General features: G+C 37.8%; 1 protein-coding gene across 1 annotated transcript in view; it reads left to right on the top strand.

The window, feature by feature from the left end:
• Nucleotides 1-14,998, top strand: part of fer1l6 (fer-1 like family member 6) — a 125,737-nt gene that overhangs the window by 96,582 nt on the left and 14,157 nt on the right. The window contains exons 29-36 of the mRNA XM_062979329.1: nt 1,399-1,517; nt 2,431-2,562; nt 4,106-4,231; nt 5,525-5,652; nt 8,462-8,632; nt 8,905-9,065; nt 11,569-11,711; nt 12,922-13,010. Of these exons, the coding sequence (XP_062835399.1) occupies nt 1,399-1,517; nt 2,431-2,562; nt 4,106-4,231; nt 5,525-5,652; nt 8,462-8,632; nt 8,905-9,065; nt 11,569-11,711; nt 12,922-13,010 (1,069 nt within the window). The remainder of the gene's footprint in view (nt 1-1,398; nt 1,518-2,430; nt 2,563-4,105; nt 4,232-5,524; nt 5,653-8,461; nt 8,633-8,904; nt 9,066-11,568; nt 11,712-12,921; nt 13,011-14,998) is intronic.

Genomic DNA, 14,998 nt, shown 5'->3' with positions numbered 1-14,998 from the left:
GAGTACATTTTAAGAAGGCAACAATTTTGAAAGAATATTTAATATTTAATAACAACAAGCAGTGCAAGAAATAGCTATTTTAAGGAACAACATTAGCATATCACTTCCCAGCGGCAGTGAGTAATTTACTCTTTTAAACTAACATTCCAAGCTTATGCTATCTTGAGTGAAGGCCTGTTCCAGCTCTGTCTAGAAGCAACACCAGCTAATTAGGCACTATGTAAATATATTAATATCGGTTTACATTTTAAAAAGAGTGAAATATGAGAAAACTACCCTTATGCTTCAGAGAACCTTGAGGCGTTTTTTTTTAGTTTTTTTTTTAAGCCGAGATTGGATGGTCCTTTTTCAGGATTGCTTTAAGATGGACTAGTTGGCCCTTGTGTTTCCTTCCAGTTCTGTGGTTCTGTTATCCTTCTGCCTTGCTGATATTCAGTGTCAGAAGATTATGTTTCAAGAATGAGTTATCAGGGGGCACTAAAGTATTTGATATACCCCTCCTGCTATTCATGCTCACAAGGAATGTATCTTATGATTGAACAACATTGCTATGTTGTCCCAGAATATCAGTATGCAAAGGGATTTTGTAGTAGCACCTTAATAGACTAACTGAGAGAACAAAGTTGACCATAGTGCGCAGGAATAGCCAGACATAACTTCTAAGTTTAGCTGTGACTCACAGTTACTGAAAAAGAAACTGATCTTCCCAACGAGAATGTTTTCCTGCCTCAATCCAATGTGTTTTGGAGTGGCTTAGGACCTTATCACACAAGGCAAGCCCATTGCAATTACAGCAGGATAACATTAGGACTTATCACACTATATTATTCCTCTTCTGTTGCTCTCCTGATGGGAGATTGTTGGAAGACGTTTCTGTTCTAAAAGAAGGCAATTAACAGTTTATTTGTGTTGTGCTGCAATTGTGATTTATCTGCCTCATGCAATAAGCTCCTTAGTCTTGAATAGGCAAGATTTATTACACTGACCAACACACGTTTTAGTACCACAAATGCTGGCTCTGTTTTTGGGTATATTTGGCCTGCTGATTCCAAAAATGGCACCAATTTTGCCCTATCAGCTCTAGTTTTTGAGATACAGAAAACCATGATAACCATATCTAAGAAATTAGAGCAGATGTGATCTATCCAATATAACTTTCTGAATCAGCGCCTCAAATAATCCCAGAAACAGGCGTAAAAATCAAGAATATTTCATTGAACTGTGTTATCTTTTTAAAAAAAATTGTTGATAGAGGTAATTAAAACTGCTAGAATTTTTCAATTTCCATATTGGAAATCTCCTTGGGAGTGTGACAGTAAGGCTTGTCATAAAGCCTTGCGATTTGTTCTTTGATGTAGCTATTATTAAACTATTAAACCCATCCTTTCATGTTTACAGCAAAGGAGACTTCTGGCCACGTGGCATTAAGCATTGATGATGAGCCAGACAAAAAGAAGAAAGATAAATTGCTCAAGAAGGCGGTGAAACTAGCGCCTGCAAATCTAGCCACCATGGAGGTAGAATTTTACTGATTTCAAATCTGATAGCTTTGATTTTTCTGCTAATTTGGAAATCTGGTTCAGAGAATCACAAGTGCTTAAGGAACTGTAGATGAAGGGTATTAAGCACAATGTTCCCAGTGAGTGGCGAAAGTGTGGTATTCTTCTGAGAGTTTTGTGTACTTTAAATACTAAAACGCTTTCATGAAATCTAGTTCACGTCATTAAATGCAATGTCAGTGCATGCCAAACTGGGCATCATATGAAGTAGGATGGAGTCCTTGAAATATTATTCCAATCAAAACTAGCTATTCTTTAAAATCACATAATTACTTTGTTGTTTAATTGCAAAGGAAAACAGTTTCTCATTGTGTTGAGTTGTCTCTTTGATAGCATTCATTTTTAAAAGCATGAGAAGAGAAGACATAGAAGAAATTATGTGAACAGCCGGATGAAAGAATACCTAGATTAGACAAAATTTATCAGTTTAATGTTTTGTGTGTAACGTGGAATATGAGTCAAATTTCCTTAGGCTTTCAAGGGGCACAAACATAGTAACCTCAAGTTACTCTTTCTTGTCAACTTCTGTTAATGTAAATGATCTATCCAGCTACTGGTCCGTGTAACAAAACAGCTTGAGGATGGCATTACAAAGACATTTATACACCTCTTAGGTGTACATAATGCCCAGTTGTAGATGCTTTGTTCACTGAGCTTTCTTTGTGTTGTTGTGCTAGGTTGTTACAGCACTGCTATGGCATTGTATAACTCATACCCATGTTAATTGAGCTTGCAGAAAATATTATAGTAGCTTCCACTCATTTGTGTTAGTTAATGAATAGAATTTATGTTCTGCTTATGTTTTTATTGGTGCAAACTAGTTCTTTGGAGATTATGCAATATTATTGTTATGGTCATTTTTTCCCCAAAGGTCTATGATGGAGACCTGGAGAGTGAATTTCATAATTTTGAAGACTGGGTGAAAACATTTGAACTCTTCCGGGGCAAAGCTACAGATGAAGATCACAGCAGTTATGAGGACAGGATAATAGGGAAATTTAAGGTACTGCTAAATGTGGTTTAAATACTCTAAGGTATTACATGGAAATTCACATTACTGTTTTATTTTGTGTGCATACTTTGTGGGGAAGTGCATGGTTACCTATATGTTGCAGATTAACTATTTGCAACTAGAATTCTTCATTGACAGTCTTCATTGTTTGGAAAATGTGAGGAAAAGTAATGAATTTCACTACAAATTAGCAAGGCAGAAGCTGAACAACATCCAGTCCCACACATCCCACACACTGGATCCAAAATACAAAAGAGTAAGCTTAGTCTTAGTAAAATATATAAATGTCTTTACTTATAATAGGCTGTGCATAATCAAATATAAAGACTAATGGAAGAAATCAAGGAAAATAAAAATAGTATAGGTCTCTTGATATTTCATCCATCTATTTGAAGAATTAGAGTTGGTAGAAAAGGAGGTAAAACTGGGGAAGCTGGTCGCTGGAGGTCCTCATTCCTCTTTCACATCCACATTCACAGACTTCTCTGTTAGTCTGATACTAGCACCTTATAGATAATGTGAAATAGTTTGGGCAGGCTCATTCACTTTCAACTAAAATCCAAATGGGAAATAAAACTGGTTTGTTGCCCATTTATTAGGCATAGGCTTTGGTGTCATCAATTATTGTTCTAGTGAATGGATAGATCTAAAGAAGGGTGGCCTAATAAAAGGCACCAGATCCAATCTGATTTTGGAAGCTAAGCAAAGTCAGCCCTAGTTAGTACTAGGGCACATACTGCAAGTCACTTCTGGTGTGAGAAAATTGGCCATCTACAGAGATGTTGCCCAGGGGATGCCCGGATGTGTTAGCTGGGAAGTTTCTCTCATGTGCCCACAAGCTAGAGCTGACAGATGGGAGCTCACCCTGTCTTGTGGATTCAAACTGGCAACTTTCAGGTCAGCAACCCAGCCTTCAGGTCAGCAGTTCAGCTGGCACAAGAGTTTAACCTTGTACTAGGATGTACTAGGATGAGATGATATCAGTAAATACCTGGTGCTGTTGGATATATTTCATAGGAAAGAGCTGCAAAAACTGCTTCTGAGTAAAAATATCTTGCGAAATGCTATCAGTCAACTTAGCATGCAAATGCACACTATAGGGAGTGGGCAATTCCAGATGTTTTTTGTTTGATAATCAGACATGATTCCCAGTATAGTCCATGGTAAGGCATTATAAGATTTGCAACACCAAAATACCTAGTGTTGTTAAGTCATGATATGTGGCAACAGGGTTTTAATCTGAAAATACTTCAGTTAATTTAGTATGAGAACTGCCAACATGCTTGAGGATTTGTACAACTTCTCTGTGCCTTTGAACTGACCCAATTAATGCAGTATTTTAGTTGTTAGAAAACTGAACATATTGTCGAACGCCTTTGCAATACTAGACAATATAATCATTTCCAGGAAATGAAACAGATGTCTAATATATAGAATGCAACTCCTTTTTGAGATAAGGGCATGCATAATGTTTTCCTTCATTTTCTTATCTGGGATTGGTGCTAGTAACTATATGCATTCTGTATACTAATAGGGCTGCTTCTGCATATACAAAAGTCCCGAAGATTGCTGCTCAGGAGATGGAAACCAACTGAGGATTCTCCAGGGCTTGCCTCCAAATCACTCTGTAAAAGTTCTAATCAGAGTATATATTGTCGCAGTAAGTATATTCCCTATGGCAGCTTTCTACATAATTCAGGATTCCTTTTAAAAATGATTCCTTACATAAGAATCAGCTCAAAGATTACAAAGAAGTGAAGCAGTGAAATCTTTCAGCCCAAAATGAGTTATCTAATGCTCACAATTGAAATCAAAGTGCCATTTTGAATATTACTGTTGAAATGAGGGAAAGAAATTGAAAATGTCCTTCTTCCTCCTCTTTCTGCTGAAATTTTAACATAATGGTTGTATATAGAATGAAAATGCAAATAGAACAGGAAAGATAAAAATGGTGCACATCTTCATTCTCCATATATTCTGAACTGAATCATTTGCTATTTCGTTATCTCTTTTAGAGAGATGGCCAGCAAGGCTGAGTATTTTTTGGATAAAACAAAGGAGAGGAAGAATATACTATGTGTGTTTCCTCTTCCCAGCCTATATTAATTGTACTGGAAACCAACCTGAAGGCCCATCCACACAGTATCTTTATTGCAGGAGCTCCCAGTTCAAAATGGAGGGTGGTCAAACAACATCCCCTGAAAAGATGGGAGGAATCGCTACAAATCACTAAAAACGCGAGATTTTCAGTTACGGGAATATCCTGGTTCTGGCTGGAAAATACGGATATTCAAATCTGTATGTCCCTACAGTAGGAAAATATGGGATTTTTAACGTTGTACAGGATTTTTAAAACTTGTACAAACGATGTGCATATTCACACCTGCACATTTAAAATTTTTAAAAACTTCCAAAATTTCTGGTAGACACCCCGCTGTGACCATCTTGTGGGCTTCAAAATCCTATAACAAAGCAGCAAGTTTGGATGTTGCAGACAGAAATCCCGGGACCAACTGGTCTGTATGTGAACCTGCTCTCAGGTCCTGGGTTTTTTGTCCCCCATATTGAATGGAAGGGTTTATCACTTAGTAAAGGTAAAGGTTTTCCCCTGATGTTAAGTCCAGCCGTGACCGACTCTGGGGGTTGGTGCTCATCTCCATTTCTAAGCTGAAGAGCCGGCATTGTCCGTAGACACCTCCAAGGTCATGTGGCCAGCATGACTGTATGGAGCGTCATTACCTTCCCACCGGAGTCGTACCTATTGATCTACTCACATTTGCATGTTTTCGAACTGCTAGGTTGGCAGGAGCTGGGGCTAACAGCGGGCGCTCATTCCGCTCCCAGGACTTGAACCTGGGACCTTTCGGTCTGCAAGTTCAGCAGCTCAGCGCTTTAACATACTTATTAAATAGTTACATCACTTATTAAATAGTTATGTTTTCTGCTTCTACAGGCTTTTAATCTGAGTCCAGCAGATCCAGATGGCAAATCTGACCCTTACATTGTACTTAGACTGGGGAAAACAGAAATTAAAGACCGAGACAATTATATTCCCAAGCAGCTAAATCCAATTTTTGGAAGGTCAGTATAATGATATTTGTGTGATGTTCCATGCATGATCAATTGGTCTGTCTTGCCATTATTCAGGACAAAGTACATTTGTTAAACATTGATGCATGTCTGTTTAGATGTTATTAAAAATGCTGATTAAACCTTGACAATGTGTCACATCCTCTAATTGCAATTTATTCAGCTTTCATACTCTTCAGGCATCGCCTGGAATTAGTTTTTGCTACTTCGTCTCTATGTAGCAAGATATCTGAAATGTGGATATTTTGTAGGGAACCAGGAATATTCCTTTTTCCCACTGTACTATTCAACCCAAATGCTAATGGCCAAGGCAGTAATTTGTCAATCTGAGTGCAGTATTAATATTCTTCAATCATATTTGCTGCATAACTTCCTTGACATATAAATTAGATAAATGTATTAAAAGTTGGAATTGGAACAAGGGTCCAGATAGGTAGGAAACATGGCTTGGGTGTGTTTTCAGTAATATAAGGAAGCATATATCATAGCCACATTTCCAAATTAATGTCCCCAAATGGAAAAAAATGTTAATGCATGCCTGGCTTTTTAATTCCATTTACTGGTGAAGATATGAATGCAGGAACTCCAGCATAATAAGATCCCCAGGGAGGACATCCTTCATTCAGGATTCATCCTAGGTAGTCTGCAGAAAATATTTATATAAGCAAACTGATCTATACGGGATTCAAGATGCTTATTAAACTAACAGTGTTTAAGAAATGCAACAAAATTGGTCATGACTATGACTTGAGCAATAATAATTGCCATAAGGATTCCTACCACTATCTAGGGCAATACAGGGCAACTCTGTGACTATCCAGATGTTGTTGCCTTGCCATAAATTGTTTGAGGTATATATATGGTGCAAGACAGTTAAGTATGGCTAAGACCATGCCTGAAGATTGAGTGACAGGTGTCAAATGTTGAGTGCATTTTGCATATGGATTTTGCATATTGAGTGAGTGAATGTGGGAGATGCTGCTGGGATGATATTGTGATAATGAAGATGAGAGTGTTGGATAGGATGAGGGTTTTGGAAGATGAAGTGGAGGCTCTAATTGAAAGAGAGATAAACCCTTTGAGAGAAATTCTAGGCTATGTGTGGAGGACCTACAAAATTCCTACAGAGATAAATCCCCTAGGACAGTGGTTCTCAACCTGTGGGTCCCCAGATGTTTTGGCCTTCAACTCCCAGAAATCCTAATAAGTGGTAAACTGGCTTGGATTTCTGGGAGTTGTAGACCAAAACACCTGGGGACCCACAGGTTGAGAACCACTGCCCTAGGAAATTGCTAGTGCACCTTTGTGCTAACTTCCATCAGAAGCATAACATATAATCACTTGGAAGACCTAGAAAATTCCTAGAGAATATATATTTTATCTGATGTAGGTAGATGAAATCATGAATACCAAACCCATGGATACTGGAGTTGTAGCATACTAATCTAGCCAAAGTGGATCCATTGAGAATCTGAGTGGCGATAATAACTCTAGGCCGGCAGTGGGGATTTGAGTGGGATTTCTATAAATGATGGTTAGTGGTGGAAATGCTACAGTGGGATGATCACTCTCTGCAGATCCCATCTTCCAAGCCTGAACTTGGCTACCTTGATGGGAACTGCAGTGCAACAACATAAGGAGAAGTATATGTTCCCCATCCCTGTCCTTGAAGGATATACAGTAGAGTCTCACTTATCCAACATTTGCTTATCCAACGTTCTGGATTATCCAATGCTTTTTTGTAGTCAACGCTTTTAATACATCATGATATTTTGGTGCTAAATTCGTAAATACAGTAATTACTATGTAGCATTACTCGTATTGAACTACTTCTTCTATCAAATTTGTTGTATAACATGATGTTTTGGTGCTTAATTTGTAAAATCATAACCTAATTTGGTTTTTAATAGGTTTCTCCTTAATCCCTCCTTATTATCCAACATATTCGCTTATCCAACGTTCTGCCGGCCCGTTTATGTTGGATAAGTGAGACTCTACTGTAATAGCAGCATCAACTACTACTATGTGTTTTAGAACTCAAAGACAGACCCAGTTTTTTAGACTCGAAACACGCCAATTGTATATTTATATGTGTATTTTTATGAATGCCTAACGTAATTTAATTTTAATTGATTTGAAATGTACTGTATTATTTATATATATATGCTTTTATTGTAAGCCGCCCTGAGTCCCCTATTGGGTAAGAAGGGCGGGATACAAATACAAATAAAATAATAAATAAATATCATCACAGCATTTAAAAAAGAGAAATGTATGTTTTTGTTGAGACTTGTCGCATGAAGTTACGTGCCGCTATGTTTTCTGCAATGAGTGCTGGACTGTGAGAGATATTCATTGTAAATGTGTTAATGGGAAAACAAATCCAAATTATTTCCTCAAGGTTATGAGTATCTCATCTCATCAAAATAATATGCAAAATAGGATGGCTGCATACATTTATTTGACTTCAGACACCAAGAAAAGTGTTGAACTGATGTACAAAACTATAAAAAAGCCATATTTCTTTTACTTTTCCCTGGAAGCATCTATATACCATCTCCATCTGAATCTGACTTTTGTTAATCATAGTTATGCCGAGACATCAGGGAAATTTCTCCCAGGGATGATGTTTTGGGTTAAACACTGAAGCTCATTTGGAAACATCTTAATTACTTGTAATATTTCAGTCATAGCTAACTCTATTTAAAAATAATTGATTTCAGTGGGACCTATTTGGAAGTAAGTATGTTCAGAACTGCAGCCTAAATAATGATTCAAGTGACATCATTTTATCCATCAGGTCGTTTGAGATTCAGGCCACTTTCCCGAAGGAGTCCCTGCTTTCAGTCCTGATCTATGACTATGACTTGATTGGTTCAGATGATCTTATTGGAGAAACCAAAATCGATTTGGAAAACCGTTTCTACAGCCGGCATCGAGCTACCTGTGGGTTGCAGAGTCAATACGAAATGTAAGTTTCTATTTCAATATGAATCAATATTAAATGTGAGTGGGTACAATCTATAAGTAACCATTAAATTAACAGTACACATAATTTTAAGAGACTTCTAGACCAGTAGATGCTAGATAAAGCTATGCTGGTGGCATAGATCTTATCAGAATCAAATTTAACTCAATAGTAGACATTTTGAGTCACTCCAGTCTGAAAGGAACATTAGTATTTCACAAACACCATAAGGAATATTCATCCATCCATGCTAAGCCATCTCCTGTAATTCCCAGTGAAGGATATAATGCCTGGAGAGATGCCACCAAGCCAACAGAAATCCTAACCAAGCTCTGCAAAGATAACAAATTGAATGGGCCCTACATGCAACCTGGAAAGATACAAATTGGGGATAAAGTCTTTACTGGGCAGACAGTATTCCAGGAAGATGAAAATGGTAAGTATGCTGTGAATATATATGTACAAACATAAATGCATACATGTGTATATAGAAAGGGGCAGGGGAGTGTCAATAGCATCTTTAGTACCAACAGCATATACTGTATCTATGCCATCAATATATTCATCACCCTGTAAAGCACTGCATTTATTGCCATTATCTGATTCCAGATTATCTGATATCTGAGATTATCTGGCAGTGTAGACTCATATAATCCAGTTCAAAGCAGATAATCTGGGATCAGATTCTGGAATATAGAACAGTGTAGATCCAACCTATGTTGGTTAATGCGGATAGGAAATGTAGGCAAACAAACACCTATAGGACCACATGTCCATCTGGCTTTAAGAGGTAGATTTAGCTCACCAGTTACTGTAATTATAGTATTTCAATATTTAGCCTTATATTTGAATAAGGTTAACAGAAATATTTCCAAAAATGATTTCACATAATTTAAAATTCATTATTTATCGAGACTACTCTAACATTCAGATAGAAGATAGCAGATTCCATAACATTACAGGTCTCATCCCGAAGATGGGAAAGTCCCTGGAAGTATTAAGTATTTACAGTTCTTATTGCCTTTTTATGACCTGCAGATTCCTAAATCTGTATCCAAAGTTTTTCTCAAAATACCCCAAGAATCTTTCACTTTCCCACACTTGTTCTCCTTCTCACTCATCATGTTTCACATTTAGACTCGTGCAACATTTCAGAAATTGGTTTTCTTCTTCATGGTCTCTGTGAAAGTTGCACTTATGGTACTTTCTGCGCCTACACAGTGAGCACCGTAAGTGCGAATTTCACGGATGACCACACAAAGAAACACAATTACAGGCAAGCAACCATTCCTTCACCCATTTCCACCGAGTCAAGTTAAACATTAGGATCATTTTGTTTCCCTTGCTTGATCTATGTTGAATCTGTGTCCTGAAACCAATTGCTGTATTTATTACTTCGTTCTGGGAGAATACAAACAGCCAAGTAGAGATAAATTTCATTTTGGAAAATGCAGAGTTAATTTAAATTAACTTGAGGAGCAAGAATGAAACATCCATGCCTTAATAATGCTGGGATTTTTCAGGGAATGTTTCAGAATGAGAATATAGCTTCCAAAATAAGATCGGCCTGTACAAGAATAAATCTGGGATTTTCAGATTTATTTGTTTATTTATCTTAAAGTACTCTCAGATTGTATAGTTATCTGGTGCTGCTCTTGACCTTGATGCTGAACACTGAATGATGCCGAACACTGAATGAGACCCTGTTTTCCCAAGGATAATGTGTTGGGATGAAATATCTGATTTCAAGTCTGTCCCCTATGATGAAGAGTGGGCAAAATAATTATTTAATGGAGGAGGAGAATTTTGTTTCATGTAGTATCTGGGTTGAGATGGGAACCATATTGTTTATTAAGTGAAAATTCTACCCAGCTCTGAGATATGGCTGATATATTCTGCAAAACATGGAAAACTACAATTAGATAAGGTCTCTTGGGATATGACACTTCATTGCATGTTGACATTGTGAATCACTTTACATTTTTCAGTAAACATCGGTGACATTTCAGTGAGTTGATAGCAAATGCTCCTGGTGACCAGAGGTCCTTCTCTCAGTGCAATTATAAAACTTTCTAAACTTCAAACATTTACTAAACCAAAACCAAAGCAGTGTTTATATTGCTGAGGTTTAAAACCTCAAGATAGCAGCTGCTGAGCTTTTCATTAAGGTTGTAAATAGCATTAAGGAGTATCTGAGTAAATGATTATGGAGGAGCACGGATGGAAGCATTAAAAAGGAAGATAATGACTCACTTAGCAGTCTTGATAGGCTGTGTCCTCAGTCCAACTCTAATTACATTAAAAAGGTGTTAACACTCACTGCTGCATGATAATATTGGTGGAGATGAAGCTTTTAATGGATATAAGATGTGTGCATCTCAGTCAAAATACTGCAGCATGCATAGATTACATCCCTAATCATATGTACACCTGGATGCACTTCCAGTTTTAGCAAATGATATTCATACATAATTATATCCATGGATTTTGATTGCTTGTTGGCACTGTATATTTCTTGAATGATATTGTATATATCACATTACATCTTTTCATGAACTTACTTATTGCTCCCTGGGCATTTTCATAGATTGGTATGTAATCTTTGTTGCGCAATTTCTTTGGGATAATCTTTATAGAATCGTAGTCTCCTAGTGTTGGAAGAGACTTCCAGGGACCATCCAATCAAACCCCATTCTGCCATGCAGGGGGACACAATCCAAGCACTCTAGACCAGGCATGGGCAAACTTTGGCCCTCCAGGTGTTTGAAGTCCAAAACACCTGGAGGGTCAAAGTTTGCCCACGCCTGGTCTAGACAGATGGACATGCTCATGCAGATTTTAATAAGCCTCTTTCTGAACTGACACAAATACATAAAATAGTCCCATTATGTGGCAACCCATCTATGACAACGTTGCACTCTCTTTTCTCTTCCTTGCAGAGGAGCCAGTAGAGTCATATGAACATCTTGCGCTGAAAGTCTTACGTTCCTGGAAAGATATCCCAGGGGTTGGTTGTAAACTGGTACCTGAACACATTGAGACACGGCCTCTCTACCATAAAGATAAGCCTGGCATGGAACAGGTAAATGCTCCAGCAGAGAAAAATGGGAAAAAGGAAACCCTGAAGATCATCTTAGTGGCACATGATCTTTTTCTCTTCACACATCTTACTTTCCCCCATAAAAGCCAAGACATGAATTCTTCCCTGTCCTTGGTTTGGACTTGCATCCTACTTTATAGAGGACATTCTTCTATTGAAAGACCTACCTTTTATTATTTGAAGCATCCACTATTTGAAGATCTATGTTCTCTCCAAATCCAGTTTAAAGACTATAAGAAGTTCCGGAAATTGTTCTTTCACAGTTAGTACCTAGAGCAGGCTAAGCAGGTAGACAGTATTCACCAAAGTAGTGTGTTCCCACAAGAATTAAATGTATTGTATTTCTGTTTCAATCATAGAAGCTTTAACTAGGGCTTAAATCTAATCTCCACTCAGCCATGGGAGGCCACTGCGTGACCTTGGGCAAGCCACATTCCCTACAAGGAACTCAGTGGCAAACTTATTCTGAAGAAATCTTGCCAAGAAAACCCAATGATAGGTTCACCTTAGGGTTGCTATAAGTCAGAAATGACTTGAAGGCACACAGCAATAACAGTGATCTCATTGCCAATCTCAATTTACTATTTCAGCTATTGCTTCAGTGGGTTTACAAGAGTTGAAACGAGCAACTTGATTTAGGTCTCAACCTGAGTTAATACGTGGACATGTAATCAAATAGCTGTCTTCTTTTGCACTTTTTGGTTCTGAGTTAGTACCCCAGTTTCCATGAATGATAAGGCTCCTTCTATGCATGGAAAGGACTCCGAACCAGCTCATGGAAGGGGATATAGTCCTAGAGCCATAAAATCATGGATTTGCAAGGGACCTTTTGGACCATGAAGTCCAATTTACTGCTCAGTGAAGGATCTCCAGCTAAAGCAACTTTAGCAATAGCTTCCCAACCTCTTTTTGAATACGTCCAGAGAAGGAGACTCATCGCCTTTCTAGATAATTGCCATACTGCTCTTATTGTCTAGACCAGGCATAGGCAAATGTTGGCCTTCCAGCTGTTAGGAATTGTGGGAGTTAAAGTCCAAAACACCTGGAGGGCTGGTTTGCCTCATCTAGAAGTTCCTTCTAATTTTCAGACTAAATCTGCTCCCCTGTAGAGTAACTGTAGGGAGGCTAATAATTGATGCTATTATTTCTGAAACTAAGTTGAGCCCCATTCTGTGTGTCTTCTTTCCCAAAGGGTCGTGTGCAGATGTGGGTGGACATGTTTCCCAAGGACATGCCTCTCCCAGGGCCACCTGTCGACATTTCACCCAGAAAACCCAAAGGGTAAATAGTTGCACGTTCTCTTTCCCACTCCTTGGATGAAATTTATATATGCATTTGTTGACTTCCAGCTAATAAACTGCATGTGGTTAATCACAAGGCGATTTGCATTTCCCACATGAGCTTTTCTAAATTTAAAAGCACAAGTGCAGCGTCTTTTAAAAGCACCTCCCACAGTCTGTTCATCAAAAAACAATGTTAAAATGTGAGCGCATCCCAGTATAAAAGGTCACTTAAATAATGACTTTACGAAGGCTGGTGGGAGGAAATGAAGCATTCACTTAATAACAAAGGCAACTACCTCCTGCAATAATTTTTGAAATCAGGCATATCACGCACGGATGTCTGAAAGCTGACGTTGAACATATTTTATTCCTCTTTCCTATCTGATTCAACAGATACTGCAGAGGGGTTTGTTTCACACAAATCTGAAAGAACTGTTTAAAAGAGCAAGAATGAATATTTCTGGGTTGCTGTGAGTTTTCTGGGTTGTATGGCCATGTTCCAGAAGCATTCTCTCCTGACGTTTTGCCCACATCTATGACAGGCATCCTCAGAGGTTGTGAGGTATATTGGAAAAACACAGAAATGTTGGACCACTCTAACAACAACCATGTCAAACTACACAGAGAAGCCATTGAAATCCACAAGCATGTGGACAATTTCAACAGAAAGGAGGAAACCATGAAAATGAACAAAATCTGCCTACCAGTATTATAAAACTCTGAAATCAGAACAGTAAATAAAAAACAACACTCAGAAAATAGGGGCCAGCTAACACCTCCCAACAAAGGATTCCCTCAGGCAACAAGCAGCTTCTGGAACATGCTCATGCAGCCCGGAAAACTCACAGCAACTCAGAAATAATAACATCATCAAAATGACTAGTCGGGCAGAGAGACTACAGAGAATACAGATATAAAAACCAAGGAAATTTCAAGGCCCATTTAAAATTAGCTTAGAGAGGACCTCAGACAGCAATCTTTTAATCTGGATTAATTTGAAGGAAAACTTAATATATCCATTATTTTCAGTCTGAGGACAGCTTTTCCAATATATGTATATGTGTGTGTGTGTGTGTGTGTGTGTGTGTGTGTGTGTATATATATATATAAATTGTGCCTTGGTCTTTGAGGAATTATGAAAAGCTCTAAGGAACCACTTTTATGGTCTTTAATTTGTTTTTAATGTAAGCTATAAATTAATCTGTTTTCTAGTAATACATCTATATATTTAATAGATACCAACCACAGAAATACATAACTTTGATTCATAGCATTAGAAGTTAAATTAGAAAAAAAAATCAAACTCCCAGCCCAACTTGTAAAATGTTATCATGTGACCTAAATATTTTCTTGTTTTAAGAAGTGAAATTAGTACTTGGGGTAAGAGGTGCTTAAGATTATTAATTTCTTTCAGTCCTGTTTGTTGCCTTTTTTGAGGATGCTTTGGCACATTTTTCCTTCCTGGTTAAAGTTCCTTTTTCATTCCTTGTCTCAACTAATCAGGAATGACATAAGTAGGAGCATGACAGCATGATACCAATTAGCCAATCAGCTTTGGGTACACTGAGAAAAAATAAATCCTGTTTACAGTATGAGTAATGTTTTTAGACAGGTGATCTTGATTAATCAAGCACCCGTCAGGAGCCTAGTAATGCAATTGAAGGTGAATACATTAATGAGGACAATTCTTCCTGCAAAGGACCTAGAATTTATCCCTCATCACAGCTGCATCTGGAGGAAAACACCAAAAAAGAAGACAAGCTGGACAGAGCATATTATTTGAGAACACAGAAATGCTGGACCACTCTAACAACCACCATGTCAGACTATACAGAGAAGCCACTGAACTCCACAAGCATGTGGACAATTTCAACAGAAAGGAAGAAACCATGAAAATGAACAAAATCTGGCTATCAGTATTAAAAGACTCTAAAATCAGCACAGTAAATAAAGAACAACACTCAGAAAACAGGGGAAATCCAGGCA

Source organism: Anolis carolinensis, chromosome 4, assembly GCF_035594765.1.
Source record: "Anolis carolinensis isolate JA03-04 chromosome 4, rAnoCar3.1.pri, whole genome shotgun sequence".
Lineage (NCBI taxonomy): Eukaryota > Metazoa > Chordata > Lepidosauria > Squamata > Dactyloidae > Anolis > Anolis carolinensis.
The sequence above is the reverse complement of the archived record's forward strand: the minus strand, read 5'-3'. Positions and strand labels throughout refer to the sequence as shown.